The 19097-nt window shown below is 43.2% G+C and overlaps 1 protein-coding gene across 7 annotated transcripts in view; it reads left to right on the top strand.

Annotated features, from left to right (window-relative positions):
- RAPGEF6 (Rap guanine nucleotide exchange factor 6) overlaps positions 1-17254 on the top strand; it is a 122575-nt gene extending 105321 nt beyond the window's left edge. For 3 of the 7 annotated variants that reach the window (XM_058034971.1, XM_058034970.1, XM_058034977.1), the window contains 7 exons: positions 386-577; positions 1573-1710; positions 3040-3153; positions 5138-5363; positions 7146-7657; positions 10606-10902; positions 12623-17254. In XM_058034971.1, the coding sequence (XP_057890954.1) occupies positions 386-577; positions 1573-1710; positions 3040-3153; positions 5138-5363; positions 7146-7657; positions 10606-10902; positions 12623-12648 (1505 nt within the window). In that variant the 3' untranslated portion in view covers positions 12649-17254. The remainder of the gene's footprint in view (positions 1-385; positions 578-1572; positions 1711-3039; positions 3154-5137; positions 5364-7145; positions 7658-10605; positions 10903-12622) is intronic. The other 4 variants (XM_058034974.1, XM_058034973.1, XM_058034975.1 and 1 more) reach the window with 3 other exon arrangements.
- Positions 17255-19097: the final 1843 nt, after the last annotated feature.

Genomic DNA, 19097 nt, shown 5'->3' with positions numbered 1-19097 from the left:
AGCTGAAGCAGCGCCCTGTGCTGTAAATCACTTGTGCCACCTAGTGAAACATTTGATGCCAGTTGCACAACCACCTGATTTTGAAAGCGGTGCTGTTATGCAATTGCACCTTGCATGCAAACATTTAAAATACTGGCTTGTGGTAGAAATAAACAACATCTTTTGATCTTTTGATGAAGTACCTTGATGGCACTTTCAACAATTTAGGGCTTTTTTTTAAAGCTCTTCACATGTCATCTTCAGTGTGATGGGGTTGTTGTGTTTGGACTAGAAATGGTTTAAAAACAATTTATCTTCTTTATACAGTGGTTCCTTTGGATGGTTGTACTGCAATAATCCTGCAATTGAAAGTGCTAGATATTTATATGCAGTGTTTCCCTAACAGTGACAAAGAATTTAAGTGAGAGAAGAGGAGGGAAATCCTCAGAAATGTCTCCAGTGCCCATGAGATCAATTGGCCAAACCACAAAAGCCCATCAGCATCAGCAAAACCGAATGAGTCAAGTTCTTCAGGTCCCAACTGTGAATCTGTACCCCAGCAGGAAAAAGGGACTGACAAAGGATCATGTCACATTCAGTGAGTATCTTCAGTTCACCTGGCTGGGAAGGCTTAAAGATGTAAGCAGGCAGGAGGGAGGAGCTCTTTTGTAGCTGAGAGGTTTATGTGAGATAGTGTTGTAAATGTCATTAAATTAATTCACTTAAAAACAGCTGATACATATTGCTGTGCTTTAAGAGAGCACGCTTAGTAATCTGCAGTGTTTTATAACTTTGAAACAGTCAATGGTGAAGTGCTGTCTCCAAATATGCTCTTGCTTCATGAAGTCTAATGTATTTGAGTGAAATTATTGAAACAAATCACAGATGTAATATTTGAACCTCTGGGGCACCATTTTAACAGCATTATGGTCAAATGGAGCAACATATATTATTAGTTGCCCCTAGTGAACATATTTTCGTCTCTAAATTTGCTAGTTGCAAAGTAGTATATTCTTTATTAAAAAGTTTTGTCCTACTTACAAAACTGTTGTATAATTTGAAAGCTGCAATTGTGGGTTATTAAATGAATTTAGCTGCAGTCAATAACTGATATAAAATTATATTGTATTGAGCATCAACATAATTTAAAATAGCTTCAGAAAATAGTATATTACAGCATATAAAATACTATTACAGTTGATCTTGAACTGACCTGGTAGCTCTGACACACAGTTTTTAACACAGTCCCAACAGTGCCATGGGCAAGGATTTCCTCCTAGGTTTATACTGCACACAGATTTTTTTTTACATAGTCCTTTGCCAAAACCACAACGAAGGTATCATTGCATTCCTGGTTCCTGTTGGGATATGGATGTTTCAACAGTTTAGATGAGCAGCCAGCAGTAGCAGTGGCCACAGCTGATCTGATCTAAATTTAAATGGAGACTGCCTCCACATGCAGAACTCTCTGAGCATCTGCTCCTCTCTTTGCTGAATAGTCTGATTGTTCAGCATGGTGCTTATTTGTAGTTTAAACAGAAATCAGTAATTCAAAAGAAGAATATGTAGTAACTGATCCCATTGTTTTCATAGGTACAGGCTCTCCACAGAAGTCATTAAGCTTGTCTGAGGAAGTAAGTAGTAGTAAGAAACAAACAGATGACACTATGTCCATGGCATCTTCGTTGCACTCCAGCCCACCTGCTTCTCCTCAGGGCTCCCCACGCAAAGGTAAGTGTGTGGCAGCAACAGTCCCAGGAACTGGAGCCTAAAACAGGGTGGGCAGTGGCAGGAATGTTTGTGGGCAGTGACACATAAGAGAAATAGTAATTTAAAATATCCATGTCAAGAATAGAATCACATCTTTTTATGAATACACATGATTTGTATATTTTGGACCTTTAAGTCACTTAGTATTTAAAAAAAGGGGAACAGTTGTTTTCTTAAAATACTGCCCAAGAGCATTTGGCAGAATTCCCAACAGAACTGAAGTGCAGACACCTGCCATCATGTCAGTTCAGATTTAGGGGGCCACTTAAATAAATGGGATTCGCAAACCTGGGGATTTCTTGAAGATGACAGTGTTGGACAGAAACTGCAGCTGCTGAGACAACCTCTGGTCTTGCCCAAGGTAGTTGGAATAGCAGGTGATTAGATGGAGCTGGAGGTGGAATGGTGTCATAATTGTCCAGGACAGGTGGTTTAGGTTGCTGCAGAAGTAGTGCATCTATCTAAATCCTTGAGTCGCTGTTCATATTGTTTGTTCTTGTGCACAGGGCTTTGTATTCATCCCTGTCTCTCATGATGCCCTGAGAATCCTTTTATTTTTGATGTCTTCATCTTAAAAGACCTGCATCACTTCATCATTAGTCAGCCTTGGATGGGAATTGATTTGAAATCTCTTAAGAGCCCTCAGTAGCCAGCGCAGGTGGTTGGTGTTGGATGGCGTAAGGCCCCTCTCCCTCCCTTCTGCTGCTTTGCTCACTGACAGCCCAGAGCCACAGCCCTGGCATGGCATGGCACAGGGACTGCTGCATCTTCTCACCCCTCTCAGTGGGAGATCAGCCTGGTCCATCCACTTCTGCCTTCACAAGATCCTGTTTCCTTTAGGAGAATGCCACTTATTGTACTTAACACAGCATATGTATGAAAAGCTTAAATACTTGGGTTGCCAAATCTTGCTCCACTGAGCATTGCTTATGTTATTTTTGTTAAGTTTTACCTGGTTCTTTGAAAAGAATGTTTTGTTTCTTGGGGATTGTTTCATTAATTCAACTTGCTTTCAGCACTGATCTCATTTGATTGAGGTGATCTGTACTTTGTTGTATGTGTTGTGCTAACAGCTCATTGATCTAAAATTAGATGCTTCACAGACAGCTGAAAGACATAATTTTAGGCATGAGCACATTCCACTTGATCTTAGATTTCATTTTCTTTTGAGCTATACCCAAGTGATACACAAAGAGGATTGAAGAAAAAAGGATTTTCAATTAGGATGTTATTTTTGTTGTTACTTATCTCATCATCTGTCAACATCTGTCTGTGTCTACTTCATTGTAGTTGGCAACATCCAAAGGTCGGATAACTGCAGTCAGATGAATCTCTCTGGCTCTTCCTCATCACTGGCCAGTGAAACCAGCAACAAGAACAGTGGACAGCGCAGCTATGGAATAGGTGGGGCTTATTTACAAAAGCAAATTCAGAAGATTTGCCAAGCTGGAGAGAGTTCTGAGAGAAGGGCAAAAGTGGACAGAGAGAAAGAGAGTAGAAAGGCAGAAGCTGAGCATGAACCCACAAAAATAAAGGGATTCCTGTTTAGAAGACTTAGGGAAAGAAGCTTCTCCAGGGAAAGAACAGCTGTTACTGCAAAAAGGGAAGCAGAGCCCACTGAAGCCTTAGAAAGCAGTGGAAACCAAAAGGACAAGGACTTTGATACTCTGAGTACTGCAAGTATCTGTACCAACAGCAGTGTGCGCATATCCTACTGCCTATGCACAAGGCCTAGAAGAAGGAGGAAGACTATATAATGTATTTTTAGAAGGAAGACTGATGTCTGTGTTGTGTCCAATGCCCTGAGTTTATCTGAGTTACTTCAGTGTTATCCATTTACATGTTAAAGATGTTTAATGTGCTTCCCTTCCAGATGTTTGTGTCAGTTCTTTATAGCTAATCACCCTTACAGTGCAGTGAAGACAATAATGTGAAGTTTAGAGAATCAAGGAACAGGTACAGTGTCAGTTCAGTTCCTTAGTGTGTTACAAATGCCAGTGAAACAGTAAGTTCTGCAACATTTGTTAATTAAACAGACCCTGATATAGTGTCAATGGAATGCTCACTGCCAGTATTGTTGTGTATTCCATTGGTCACATCTCCTGCCCAACAAATACTTCTATTTAGTCTGTTATACACATATGCTGTTATTTTATGGCTCAGCTTTCAGATAGTGTTAATTTCTTTAATGAAGAGAAGCCCCTTTGTTTTCCAGATAGTTGGAACCCTCTGAGGAAATTTCTTACTGCAATGTAGTTGTGTCAATTTAAAGAGTTCCTATAAAATGTAAAGAATATGAAATATTAGTTATTCCCAAATGAAAGGAAACTGAAATTTAGTCTTAAAAAGGCTGCTCTTAAGTAGATTTTAAGGTTCAGTTCTATAGCTTGATAATATAGATATTTACTGCTCATATTTTCTCCTAAAATCTTACAGCAACAATCAGAGTTAAGCTGTGAAATCTCGAATTATGAGTATTATGCTCAGTGGCTGCATGTCAGTGTCTCCACATGCCATACTGTATCATCTGTGTATTGTTTATGCATTTAGGGCATCCATTTTCTGTGTTAGGTTGTGTGTGTCACTTTTACACTGCCTTGTCATTTCACTTCTTCACCTAATCAATGTAAATATGTGGCAGTCTGACTAAAAGGCACAAGTGCAGAAATTTAGGAAAAAAAAGCTTGGCCGAGATGTTGGATATATAGGGGTGTATACCTTATTTGGGTCTGAAAGAAGTTAATTGAGGGTAATCTGAGCAGAGAGGAAAGAGCATTCTGCATTTTGCTCTGAATGTGGTGGGGTCTTCAGTTGTTCCCCTTCTGTGGGAACAACACTGGGGTCTGGTCCAGCTCCTGCCAAGGTTGTGCTTCCTGATTTGCTTCCTTCTCTGTTAGTTATGGAGCACATAACAAAACTGAAATGGATCATATGGCTAATCCCTGAGTGCTCATAGCTGTCTTTCACCTTAGTCAGCATCTCCTCCTCCACTGCCAGAATCTTTTTTTGAATCTTGCATGGCAGTATGGCAGAGGGATAGTGGGAAGTGTGCTGCATTTTTACTGAAGGAGTCAGCACTTGCAGAATTGGCAAGACCTGATCTGCCTGCCCAGTGGTGATGCAGTAGGCCGCTGATTCTGGTAGTGTAGGTTAAAGCTGCTGCTCTGGAGAGTAGTGGAGTTGCAGGTGGGTTATTGGTGTTCCTGGACTTGCATTAGTAAATCAGTGCTAGATGCTGATAGATGCTAAAAGCTTTTGTACCCTAAAATTCTCAGATTATATGCAAACAAGGTTTGGTTGGTTTTCTCCTAAATATCCTCACTGTAATGTGTGAGTCAACGCTTCATTGTTGTATGTTTGTTGAGACCCTCTCCTCTCCTGTGCTTAGGCTATGCCCTCATACCTTCCACTAAATCCGACAACTTCTCAGACTCCAGCCACAGTGAGATCTCATCGCGCTCCAGCATCGTGAGCAACTGCTCGGTGGACTCCATGTCAGCAGCGCTGCAGGACGAGAGGGCTTTGTCCCAGTCCCTGCTCGTGGTGGATTCAGGCGGGGCAGAGAGGAAGGAGCATCCTCAGGCACTGACGGATTATGGCCAGCCCTGCCCAGGGTAAGGTGCAGCTGCTTCTGCTGGGGTGTGCTGCTGTCAGAAGGGTTCAAGAGGCTCTGGCCAGGACACTCCACTGTGGTTATCCAGCTTCTGCTGGAGGCTGGAGCACTGGCTGCTGTGTGGGAGCTGTTTCCATAAGAAGCTTACAGTATTACTTGGGGAGACAACAGCTTGTTCCCATTGGTGTGGTTTAGCTGGATATTTCTTGCAGGAGACTGGAAGCTTGTTAAAAGCCAGGATGATGCTTAGCAAATTAATGCCATGGTGAGAGACAGCAAAAGAACAGCAGGATATGATCAATTCTCTCTGAGTCAGCAGTGCCAGTCACTTAACGTGCTCTAATGTGATTTGTAAGGATTTTTCTAATTATCATTTGTTGCTTAGGCAGACTGGCAGCTTTCTGCCAATGTCTTTCTGACAGTTTCCACACAAGAGGTCTTGTTACTTCAGTGCAATGAGAATTTGTGCTGAAATGATGCTTTGAACTGGAAGGTTTTGGATTTTTTTTTGCTAGATGTAGCACCTTGATCCATAGGATGTAATATCTCCTAATATATCTTGGGATAGCATTGTCTGTCCTCAGCTCTCATGGATTCAGCTAAACAAGAGATGCTCCTTACAGGAAAATTTCTAAATTTTCCAGCACATGGAGTCATAGAATGCTTTGGATTGCAACAGACCTTTAAGATATCTTGATCCAACCCCCCTTCTCTGGGCAGGGATCAGGCTGTTTCCAACCCCATCCAACCTGGCCTTGAACACTTCCAGGGATGGAAAGAAAGGAGTAATTTAGTTTATTTCATGGGATTAAAATGGGAATGTAGAGATGTTACTTCATCAAAGAAAATAATTCCCTCTCTGGAAGACATAATATACACTGAGTTCATGTTTTGTGGTTGTTTCTTTATTCCTTAGTTTCAATAAGTTGCAAGGAAAGAAAATGGATTTTATCCTAGAACTTAATCAAATAGAAAAGGAAGGAAATAAAATCCCTTGCTTGCACATGCATAAAAAAAGTTCCTTGATTTCACAGCATGTCAGTAAACTGCTGAGGGAGGGTGTTAAATTTTAATGTTGTGCTGCCCATGCATTTGTTAACACAACCAGAAATAGTTGGGAGACTTGAATAATGTCTAGCAATCCTATCTACATGTATTCTAAAGTCATACAACCCTGGCTTTATTTTTCTCCCCTTAATTGTGCATTCAGAGTGATAAGAGCTTTCAGCAGACATTTTTTTTAAAAAAGAAATTTTGGACTTTGCTTTTCAGAATCCGTCCCTGCATATTGTTCCCACAAATGTTATTTATGCCCAGTACTTCCAGATGTTCTTGAAATTCAGCTGCTTCCACTCTGTCTGAACAACTTGATATTGCTATCACTGAAGGGGTTGGATTTTACTCTATATATTTATTTTTGTTTTAGTTTATGAATGTACAGAAACAGGTGGTAGCAGACTAAATGGAAGAGGTACATTACTGCTCTGCTTTCTGTCAGGCACTGTGTCTGTGATTGGTAGAGAAGAGCTTCTGTGGGCCAGACTTAGGGATCTGGGGTGCAGCCTGGAAATGCAGGTTGCAAACTTTCTATTCCCTTGGGAATACCTTCCTTGCTGCTGGGTGCAATAATGATTTGGGAGTAACAGTGTCCCTTGTCAGTGCTTCCTTGTGCCTTGAGCTTGCTGCTCACCTGGTAAAAACCCAGAGGGGCTCTGAGTACCTTGCTCTTGCTGTAAAAGCTTACAGGTGTTTTTTCCCCAATTTCTGTTGTTTTCCAATGTAGCTGGACCATCACTAGGCCTGCTCTGATCAGAGGGATGGCATTCACATCTTCCATGAGCAGCGAGGAGATCTCCCACGAGCACATCACGGTAGAGGCAGCAGACAGCGGCCGGGGCAGCTGGACTTCATGCTCAAGTAGCTCTCATGACAATTTCCAGAATATCCCAAACCAGAAGAGCTGGGATCTCCTCAGTTCTTACCGCCACACCCAGCTGGACGGACCTATAGCTGAAGTGGATGCCGCAAACTATCACTCTGAGGAGGGTTATTTGTATTCCGAAGCCTTTTCCAAAGCCAACAGGCAGTCGAAAGCCAGCGTGGAGCTGGACCAGTCTCGGCAGAGCTGGGCATCCTCCAGCTCCCTGTCAGACACTTACGAGACAAACTATGGGACAATTAAGCGGAGGGGGCTGGAGAACTCCTCAGCAGAGCAGACAGAGGCTTTGGACTCTAAAGCAGGCGCTGATACAACTTACAAAACTGTTACTTCGAGCACAGAAAAAGGCCTGATAGGTAAGCCAAGCCAACAGCTCGTGGAAGCTGCTACATCTGTTTTTCATTTTGTACTAAGTTGTTAAGAAATGACGTCAGCAGGTCTGGGGCTGCCTGGCATGTTGAATTCAGCTTCACATGTGGTTGAAATCAGAGCACTACACAGTGTGTTTTTAAGTCACCTTCTTTTGCATTAGGAATATCAAGATAATAAACAAGTGCACTTCCCCATCACTTCATAGGTCTGCAGGAAAACTCTCTTCAGGAAAATATCAGGCCATTCTTTTCTGTAGTAGGCTATTTTGCTTTTTTGAATGACTTGGAAGGGTATACTCATCACTGTAGATGTTCTTCTGACAAGAAGAACAATCATCTTCAATGATCCCATACTCCTTATAATAAGACAGACTTCCTAGGATCCCAGAGGGAAGAGTAGTGTGTGAGAGTAGTGCCCATGACTGCAGAGTAGTGTGGAGCTCACCTGCCTCTCTGGAGCTGAGGCACCTTTCATCCACAGGGCTTTGGGCTCTGAAAGCTCCAGGGCAAAGCAGATTCCTTTCCTGTCTTTGCTATTTTAAGATGACGTTTATTTGATTATACGGCTGCAGTTTGGCTACTTATGAAAGGAGAAAAAACTTTAAAAGTTCTTTGAAATATGCATAGTTCTATCAAGCAAGATGTTCTTCCCCCATCCTAGTGAGTTCAGTAGCCAGAATTAAAGGAACTGGGTTAGTAGCAAGATAAAACATGGAATGCAAAGCTTTCTAAGACTGTGAGGCAAGGGTGCAGCTGAAATGTAGTTTAATTACTGAGTGGATTGCTGGAGGGCTTTGTTATCAAAGGTAATTGCCTGAATAAACATTGCACGTAGGGTGGAGGTCTTGGATTGTGTTCCTCCCTCTTGGCTTTGAAAAAGAAATCGTGGTGGAGCCTTGCAGAAAATTTGCTCCCAGCTCATTGCTGTGCCTGTGCTCTGCCCTTGCAGCCTTTCAGAGCTGTTCATGGGTGTCTGGGCTGTATGAGGAGATAGCAGGTTCACTGTACATGCTGTACATGCTGTCTGTGCTGACAGCGCTTGCCCTTCCTTTTAATTCTCCTTCCATTCTGCACCATGTAGCTGTGAAGAGCACTCTCAGAGTGCTGGACGTGAGTATGTCTGATCAGGGAAAGATCTGATGGGGTGGATATGATTACAGATTTGTAAACACAAATCCATTAGCTGCTCGCCATCACACAGTGTGCCGAAGGTATCTTCACTTTATTTCACCGTTTGTAAAATACTGTGAATTGGAACTTAACAAAGGGACACATTATTCTTGCATTACTACAGTAGACTAAAGGTTAGCTCCAGGGAGCCTGAAGCTTTCTCCTTTGAAGGAGAACATACCCACCCTTGTCGTTCCTCCTGCAAATCCAACCAAGACTGAAGGTGAGGTGAGGGCCCAGCCCTTCCCCATCCCTCCAGGGAAGAGCAGATCCTCTACACTTCCCCTGCTTTTCCACAGAGACCTCATTCAGTGCTAGTTAAATGAAAATAAATCCTGTAATTAAATAGTATAAATCTCTGCCTGTACCCACGTGTATCTGCTAAACCCCAGACTGACTGAATTTGATTTTGGTTGTTTTACTGTCAGCCCAGGCATGAGCTGAGGCCGTCAAGTATGAACCAGCTTGTGTTCCTGGTACAAAAACCTGGAATCTCACAAGCCTACAACACAATAAGGAATTTTCCTTTATTTTTCATCCCTTCACATTCTTCTAAGATAAGAAACTATTATATTTGCTGAAATAAATGAAACTAATGAACATGCACTGTTTAAAATGGATCCACAGGAAGAATGCAAATTCACTTAACTAAGAGATTAAAAAAAATTACCCTGGCTTTGAAATTCTCCTGTTGCAACATGTCCATGGAAAAAAGCCCAATTTAACATGCACACAAGCCCCAGACCTGGGGTGGGAGGGAGGGGAGGCAACCTAAAAGAGTTATATTTTGGGTTGAGAGCCTCTGTGACTTGAACTACCAGTGAACAGGGCAGGAAGGAAGAAGATGAATTATGAGGCATGGACATTGCAAATGTATAATATTGACTGTAGTCTTTTCATGACTGCACAAGGTATAATGCAGCCCTGTTCGAGTAACTTCCTGGTTTTTTCTCACTTATAAACAGAGAACATAGTTTAAGATAACGGTAAAAAAGAAAACAAAGCAAAAACCAAGGGAAAAAAGTAAGAAATCAAAAGTATGGGTGTGATAAGCCATTATTCACTCCGTGAAAACGTAAAATAATTAATGCAGGCTCAATACACAGTCTGCCTTATAGGAGCAACTTTAAGTGATGCTATTTTTTTTCTTCCTATGGCATAGCTGGATGATCTCATGTCTTTATACACATCAGTTGATAATGGTGATGTTTTATTTGTGGTAATGAATTTGTGTTAAGTGACTGACCTCTTTTGGGTGATGAAATGGGTGTTGGAAGTCAACCAGCAATTTTTGCTGTCAAACACCAGCATGCTGCATGAAGTAACTCTGGGCTGGTTGCCTTAATTCCTTCTGTTTCAGTTTCCCAGCCTGTAACAGTGCAGCAGACTTGGCTGTGCTGCCTCTCCGTCCTGCTGCAGAGCTCCAGAGCATCCCCTGGTGCAGCAGGGCCACAGGAGCAGGGACTGTAATAAAAGGTGCTAATTGCAGTCTCAATGCAGACAAGCTTAGAGTCCTCTTTCCACTCAATTGACATCTCACCTAAGGAGTTCATGGATTCTCTTGTTACTCTGACTTCTTTAAATAAATAGAAAATAGAAATGAAGGCATAAATACCTGCTGCTGTCGTTATAACCAGTGTTTCTGCATTTGCATTTTGTTATCAGTTTCTGTTTTGCCATTGTAACATTTCATGATTTTTTAACGTTTTGTTTCCTTTCTTTTTCTTCTTTTAACATTTCCATCGCTTATTTCTCGTGCCCAGTGTACTGTGTCACCTCACCTAAGAAGGACGATAGGTATAGGGAGCCACCGCCCACCCCTCCGGGATACATGGGGATTTCTTTAGCGGACATTAAAGAAGGATCGCCCCACCACCCACACCTCAAACCTCCAGACTATAGTGTGGCAGTGCAGAGGTCAAAGATGCTGCACAGTGACCTGTCTAGACTGCCCCCCGACGCGGCGGCCTGTGTCTCCTCGAGGATGCCTCAGTGGCACGGCCGGCAGCCGTCCAGCCCCAGGCTAGCAGAGCTGCCTGACGCAGATAGTGAAGAGGATGGTAGGTGAAAGCTGGCTGGGGAGCGGGGCTCTGCAGGGTGCACTTCACAGCAGCGCTCTGGCCTTTCTCTGGGCTCACCCTTGGAGATTAAAAAGCGCATTAATCTCTGTGTACACAGTTGTGTTTGTGTGGCTGTGCGTGTCATGCATAGCTGTGTGCATGTACATACACGGTTAAAGCAAAGAGGAATGCCTTCCCCTTAGGAAAAGCATGTTGGCACCAAACAAACTCAAAGTGTATGTAAATAAATATACACAAATATGAGTATAAGATCTCCTAAAGTACAGCTGAGACACTTAAGAGCATGTAGATATTTTTGATTTGTTTTGTTGGTTTTTTTTTTCTTTAAAATCAGTCCCCTCTTAAACAGTGATGGGACACTGACAGGCTACATGTGGAAAAACTCCTGCCTCCCTGGGCTGATTAACTGGTGTCCCAGTGGTTTGGCTGGCACCAGGGTGATGGTCTAAAATCAATGAATTGGATTTGATGAAGTGAACTTATTTCGTTTGTATTCAGGTGTGCTGGCATTGAGCTGCCTTATGCCTCAGCAGGTATTTTTAGAGATTGAGTTTCAAAATATTGAACAAAATAATAGTGAACTTCTGTTCTTCTGGAGAGTGCATTTGATGAAACTTGTGTTCTCTGTCTAACCTGGCCTGACAGTGTCTCTTCCAGTTCATTTTTCATGATCTTGTTTGAAGCAACAGCCGGTGCTGCCAAGCATGGCATTTGTAGGGTGACCAAAATGTGAGAGGATTTTCCAGTAAAGACTGCTCTTATATTGTGTCAAAGCTAACTTCAGGTCAGGAGAATTTCTACTTAATTGTTTATCTGCTGATTTGCTTTTAATTTCTGTGCACCAATGTGATCTTCTGTACCTTTTGCTGGTGAACTCTTTTTTTATTAGAAGGTTGTGATCATTTCCTTCCATTCCAGTCTGATTTAAAATGAGCCTGTATTTAGATTAAAACAATTTCTGATGCAAAATGATTATATCTTGGGCCTTTAAAATGTGTAAGCAATAGTTAACATATGTATTAGTACTGCAGTTCAAACTTAGAGTAAACATAAACTTGCCTGGCATTAATTCTGTTGTATTTTTGATGTAAAAATAAGGAAGTCATTGCTTCAAACATTTTTAATCAAATTATTTCTAAGATAAATTTAACTTTTAGTGGCACCTATTTTACTATTTTTTGAAGTGCTTGGTTAATTTTATTTGGGATAAAATGCTCACTGCATGAAAATTTGCTGGCTTTTTCCCCAAATCCATAGGTTTTGGCATACTGGGAGCTGCATGCTGATAATTTTTGGACAATCTAGTATTTTCTGTTTGGCAATATGTCTTTATCGTGTGACCATCATACCTCAGAGTGCAGAAGCTGTGGCTGCCCCATCCCTGGAAGTGCACAAGCCCAGGCTGGATGGGGCTTAGAGCAACCTGGATGGTGTCCCTGCCTATGGCATGGAGTTGGAATGAGATGCTTTATTAGGTCTCTTCCATCCCAAACCATTCTGTGATTGCCTGAGGATCTGATAAATGGTGATATGGAGTGTGTAGTGATCAATGATAAAGACAGTGAAAACATGCTGCTGCTGAGGGGCTGAAGCTGTCACACACTCATTGTTATCACCTCACTGGGTGCTGCTCTGTGCCCTGTGTGCCCGAGGTGGAGACTGGTGGAATAACTGCTTTTTTCTTTATCTTGTTTTGCAGAAGATGAACAAGTATCAGCAGTTTAACCCTTGGGCTATTTATATGAACCACTCACAACACAAAGGATGTGGGAGAAGGTCTCATGGTTCTGTTAGGACTGCTGACAACTTGCTGCTACTGACCTCAGACCTTGCCTGTGTCCCAGACGAGATGGAACGGGTTGGATCACCTCTTCACACCTTCCTTCACTCTGCCACCACCTCCTCAGAAGCTATTTCTACCCATGAAATAGAACATCCTGTTCAAGGAATGTGCTGACTGCCTGGGTACCAGCATGGGTACCCAGAGATGGACCTAGCTTCATGCACTGGGGAGGCCCAGCTGTCACCACCACTTGAAACTTGGGAGCATTTTTCTGTATGATACCATATAATCCTTTGGTAGTTTCCATTGTTGTTATTTTCTACATGACAGTTAGAAGTCTGAGAGTGTTATTTTATGAACTTCAAAAAAAAATATATCAAAATGTCAGCAAAAGCAAATGACGTTGCTGAAATATCTGAAAATAATTTATTAATTTAATATTTTTAAATGGGAGTTTCCTTTACGTGTGTTGGGAGTGCTCTGGTTGGCTAATATAAATGTTTAGTCAATGTGACAGTAAATTAGCTACACATCAACTGTTGTACTCTCAAAATAAACACAGAAAAGTAGAAACGGGTGCAGAAATTTATAGATTTTAGAGTGGGTTTAGATTTAATATGAATAGAGTCCAATGCCCTGCAGAGCAGTGTCTGCCAAGGCGGCACTCCTGCTGCTCCCCTCCCACATGGACACAGCAGAAACCTGTCCAAGGATTTTAGAAATTGTTTTAGCTGCCAGCCAACTAAGGCAACAGTTGGTGCTCTCCTCCCCTGTTAAGGAATGTTTGAAATGTGGAAGCTGTAGCTTGAGGGGGGAGCATTTGGGGAGATCTGAAGCTTTCCCTAAAGAGTTTTAACCAGGTTTTGCCTTGCAGAGTTCAACATGCAAAGCATGTTCTAATACTCAAAACTCCAGCTGTGTGTTGTGGTTTTTAAGATCATCTTACATGTCCTGGCCTTTTCCCAGAGTTGCACAGGGTTTAGGTGCAAAGGTTATCTTTGAAAAAAATAATAAAAGAATTAGAAATCACCTGCATTTCACAATAAGATTTGTGAAACTAAATAATAAATGACACAGTGCTTATAGAAGAGCATAATGCATTTTATGATGGGTTAAAAAACCCTGTTGTATTTATCTGGAAATACAGATAATCTCACACTAGTTTTTTTTAAAAATACTAATTAAAAATCCTGGTGTTGTTGATGTCAATTAGAATTTTGACTTACAGCCAGCCAGTATTAACCCATGGTCCTCTAGTTTGATTATGGTCAAAATAATTGCTTCTTTGATTTTACTTTTAGCCAGCCAGAGTGCAGAGGGGTAGAACTGGAAATGCCTGCAGGTTCTTTTCTTTCTCCTTCTTCCCTTCCTTCTTCCCTCCCTCCCACTTTCCTTCCTTCCTTCCTTCCATACATGACACCCCATTCTAGTGTTAAAATCAGACATGAATGTGTGAATATGTATTTAAACATTTAATTGTAAATCTTTGTTGTGATGTTTACAGCCTAAGCTAGAAAGATGATGTTTGTCATTTTTACAGTGCCTCAAAACTGATTTCTATATCCATAGTTGTGGAGAGCTTTAAGGTTTTGTTTGTTTTTTTTTACCTATATGTGTGCAGGGGTGCAAGGTAAATGCAACATTTTTGGAAAATGCCACAAGTACCAAAAACAACCCAAAGCCTTGGATGTGCTTTCTCCATAGTAGCTAGGGGCTGATGCAAATGACCCAGCCTGTGTCTGCCTTCAGAGCAGTTCCAGGCTCAGCATTGCCTGGAATGTACCTCTCACCATTGGAATGGAGAAGGTGTAAATGAACAGTGATGCTGAGGAAGAGGATGCCTAATTTATAACTCACTGGTTGGCTGTATGAATTTTTGGCACAAGTATCAGAGAAGCAAATGGTTGAAAAAGTACGTTAAAATCCCCTTAAGGTATGGCATAGTACATGCATTTTGCTTTCTCAAGGCCTTAATGCTTACAATGAACCTGCACAGGCCTTAATGACTAAAGCTTAATGTGTCAAAGCAATGCAGGGCAGAGTGAGTGTTTTCAGCACATGCAATATTGGTAATATAGCTCTGAACTGATGTTCCTGTGGGATGTAAATCCAGGTCCTGCCATCCCATTGTCAGCTGTAGTTGCTTGTTAACTTCTACATGGAAAGAGCAGGCTTTGTGTTCCATCAGAAATCATCTGTGTTGTGCCAGGTGAATGAAGCCATACAGTTCCTTGGCCCTGGGGGGGAGCTGCAGCTTACTCCAGCCTGTTGAACAAAATATAGGGGATGGGGGTTACTAAAGTGGCTTCCTTTTACCCCAAAACCCAATAGTGCTGCCTTGGAGGAGCAGGGAAGCCCCTGTGGGGAGCAGGGTCGGGGTCTCCTGGCAGTCAGCAAGAGCAGCTGAATTAATCACCCATCCAAACGTGGTGTTTGATGGTGTTTGCACATCAACAGCATCCGTCTGTTCCACAGGGCTTGGCAGACACTGAAAAGCTCTGGAATGAGTGAAAGTCTTACTAATAATATTTTCCTAATAGCCAACACAGCTGGTGTACATAAATCATGCTAAATGATGGACAGATGAGCTACTCCTGCTCCTCCTGCCTTGCACAGTGTGGCTTCTCTGCTGCTCCTTGCTGGGCTTTCTGTTTGTTTGTTTGTTTTTAACTCAACCGATCACATTGATTGGGGCCAATAGCCAAATGTAGAGTGTCTGCTGTGGGTTTGAAGAGACATTATCCCTTTTTTTGGTAATTCAGACAGCAGCAATATAGTGGTTAGTAGCTGTTGTACACTGCTTTGTTGAAGTGATGTCTTCTGGACCACAGATCCCTGACTCAGTACCTCTGCTAGGTTCTTCTAGCTCGGGCTCTGATGCTGATGAACAGTTAAGGTGCCTGATGTTGTGTTCTTCCACTGCCATACCTGGGTTTGCTCACTTCCTGCTCATTTGCTTCTGTCTTGTTGATGAAAGATGCATTTCAGATTTCTGTGATTTAAGCACACAGTGTTTTGTTATAAATCTTAAACTTCCAAATAATTCCTAAGAAAGCAGTGTAGTTTGGTGAAATTGAATTGGCCTCTCTAGTTGCAGAAAGGGGAAAATGAGATCACTGAGCCTCTGAGCATCAGGTTCATCTCCCAAGTACACAAAAGAATGGAAATACAATGGCTGTGGATGTTTGCAGTTCACCATTTTTCAATGTGGACAAATTTTGAGTGTTTGCCAGCAATGGGCAGTGTGGGGCTTTCCTGGCTCCTTCCTTTTGCCTTTTCTCAGATAAGTTTGTAGGTGTGGCCTCACATGAAGTCCTGTGTGTGATTTTTGGGCACCATGATATGAAAAAGACAGGAAGCTATTAGAGAGCATCCAGAGGAGGCCACGAGGATGGGGAAGGGTCTGGAGGGGGGAGGCCTTTTGAGCAGTGGCTGAGGGCACTTGGTCTGTTCAGCCTGGAGAAAAGGAGACGGGAGAGAGATCTCATTGCAATCTACAACATCCTCCTGAGGGGCAGCACTGATCTCTCCACTCTCATGAGCAGTGACAGGTCAGGAGGGAATGGCCTGAAGCTGTGTCAGGGGAGGTTTAGTTTGGGCATTAGGAAAAGGCTCTGCACCCAGAACAGCTCCCCAGAGAAGTGGTGACAGCACCAACCTGGCAGAGCTCAAGAAGTGTTTGGATAAGGCTCTCAGCCACAGGGTGGGATTGCTGGGGATGGTGCTGAGCAGGGCCAGCCTTAATGATCCTGCTGGGTCCCTTCCAGCTCAGCAGACCCTGTGGTGCCAGGTGAGTGATGCTTCACTGGAAGGGGGTCAGAGCCCGTTGCTTGGGATGGGTGCACTGGGGGCTGTCTGCACCTCCCAGAGGCAGAGGGTGTCCCCAGGGGCTGAAGGTACCAGTGATGCCACTTGCAGAGGGGCCTGTGGGGCATCAGGGGTGTTCCAAAACCTCTTTAATCATGTCCTGAGTAATTTTACTGCAGGCAATAGTGGAAATGCAACCCTGTCATTTAAGTTTTTATAAAACATCAGAATTTTTGAAGGATAAACTTACCACTGCCTTTGCAAAAGAAAAGAAAAAAGGGATACTCTCTCTTTAGAAAAGCTTTAAACATATTTTAGAATGCTTGTATAGAGGGTAATCTATCTTGAATTCCCAACCCAGCTTTTGCTTCTGTTGTGCTTTTTATTGTTTTATCTTTATTTCTGATATACCTGGAATGCAGTTTAGCTTGGTATTAATTAAATTCTAAATATGTGAGCATATTGGCAAAACTGCACAGATGTAATGATATTCCAATAGCAATTGTACTGCACAAGTCAGTGATTGTAAAGTATTCTGTAACAAGCAATGTTTGTCTCCTATTTTTTGATACCTCTTACACTTATGTCTTTTAGAAAGACAATGCCTCTGTATGCTTTTTGTATTTTTACTGAGTGATTGTAAATATTTGTTATATTTTTGGTTAAGAGAATGTTTAAAAGTACTGTTTATTATCCAATCTATTAATATGTTGGAATCAATAAACGATCAACATGTATTAATTGTTTTCAGCAGCTGTTTTCTGGCAGCCAGTGGAGGATGGAGCTGAGGTGGTACAGAGCTGGGAAGAGCCTGGTGGGAGTGATGCTCACCCCAGGATCAAAGAGGAGCCACCACTAAGTGATTTTGTTGTGTCTTCACAGTGAGGACGATACAGACCTGTGATGTTCAGAAGGCTGGAGCAGCTTTTCTGTGAAAACGGGCTCAGACAGGTGGAGTTACTCAGACTAAAGAAGAAAAGGATCTGTGGAGACCTTGGAGTCCCTTTCAGTGTCTAAAAGGGCTCCAAGAGAGCTGGAAAGGGACTCTGAACAAGGGAGAATGGCTTTGATCTGAAGGAGGGCAGGATTGTTTTTGATCTTAGGAGGTAATTGTTGCCTGTGAGGGTGGAGAGGCCCTGGCATGGGGTGCCCAGGGCAGCTGTGGCTGCCCCATCCCTGGAACTGCTCAAGGCCAGCTTGGATGGGGCTTGGAGCAATCTCGAACAGTGGAAGATGCCCCTGCCTGTGGCAGGAGTGGAGGGCTGGACTAGATAACCTTGAAAGGTCCCTTCCCACCCAAACCATTCTGTAATTCTATGATCTTTTCCCTTTCCCCGGGTCCTATGGCTGCTGCCTCAGGATAGAGTCCAGAGAGGGCCTGAGGCCTGTGGTGCCGCCCAGACCAACGGCCTATGCAGCACGTACAGATGGAGCTGTGGAACCACACAGCTGGAAATACTAAAATACTTCTTTTCACTGCCCTTATTTTTGCAGAGGGCCTGTGGCCCCCAGGCACCCTAGTGTCCCTAGATGGGCAAAGGGAGCAGGAGCTGTGCTGGGCCCCCTGCCCTGGCTGGCAGGACCCCTTCTGACTGCGTTTTCCATTGGTGTACTGAGAATACAAAAGCTAAGCTATGGCTGCTTTTGTATTCCCATAACTTTATAGGAAAGGACTTTTTTTTCAGGGACAGGACATTTGTGTAATGGGTTCTCTGCTGGCAAACAGAGGCTGTAGCTTCTTGTCCTCTGCTCCCCCAGTGCACTGGACTCTGTGCACACCCTCAGTGGCATTGTCCTCCCCTCCTCCCTGTGCAGCCCCTTTCCCTGTGCATGGGGATGTGGCTGCACCTCTGCTGCTCAGGTAAGAGTTGAGTTTTATCTTCACCATTTTACTCACTCCAGTGGGAATTTTCAGTTTTAGAATCACAGGATCATGGAATCACAGAATTGTTTGGGTCAGAAGGGTCCTTAATCCTCACCCAGTTCCAACCCTCTGCCATGTGTGAGGATGCCTTCCACCAGCCAGGCTGATCACTGCCCTGTCCAGCCTCACCTTGTTCTTAGGACCCTGCTCAAAACCAACCAGCCTGGTTTTGTTCCTGGGAATCTTTGAATTCCAGCAGTTTCTGGGAGGTGGTAAGGTTTTAAATTTTCTTTCCCCCCCCCCCTTCTTTTTAAAGGAGGGAAAAGGACCAGAGCTGCCACAAGAGGCCAGCATTGCCTCTGGTTTTGTGCAGGCTTTGCAGGGCTGTGCACGCTGTCTCTGCCGTGCTCAGCCAGTACCCAGCACCCTGGCAGGTGGCACCAGTGGCACTGGGGACATTCTGGGCTGCACTTGATGCTCTCCAGCCTGGGCTGCCCTGGGCCTGTGGCAATATCGGCAGGGACAATGTGGAGCCATGGGGTGCAGGAGGATGTGGATCTTAGCAGGTCACTTTGCATTTAGAACTTTCAAGCTGTCTGGTACCTTGTCCTGATTCTGCTTCATGTGCCTGGGTGATCCCTTTTCATCTATGGTAGTTATCCTGCCTTGGGAAAGCTGTGCCCTTTTCTCCACTGCTCTCCAAGCACTGTGCCAGAGGGA

This window comes from Melospiza georgiana, chromosome 15 (genome assembly GCF_028018845.1).
Source record: "Melospiza georgiana isolate bMelGeo1 chromosome 15, bMelGeo1.pri, whole genome shotgun sequence".
Taxonomy (NCBI): domain Eukaryota; kingdom Metazoa; phylum Chordata; class Aves; order Passeriformes; family Passerellidae; genus Melospiza; species Melospiza georgiana.
The sequence above is the reverse complement of the archived record's forward strand: the minus strand, read 5'-3'. Positions and strand labels throughout refer to the sequence as shown.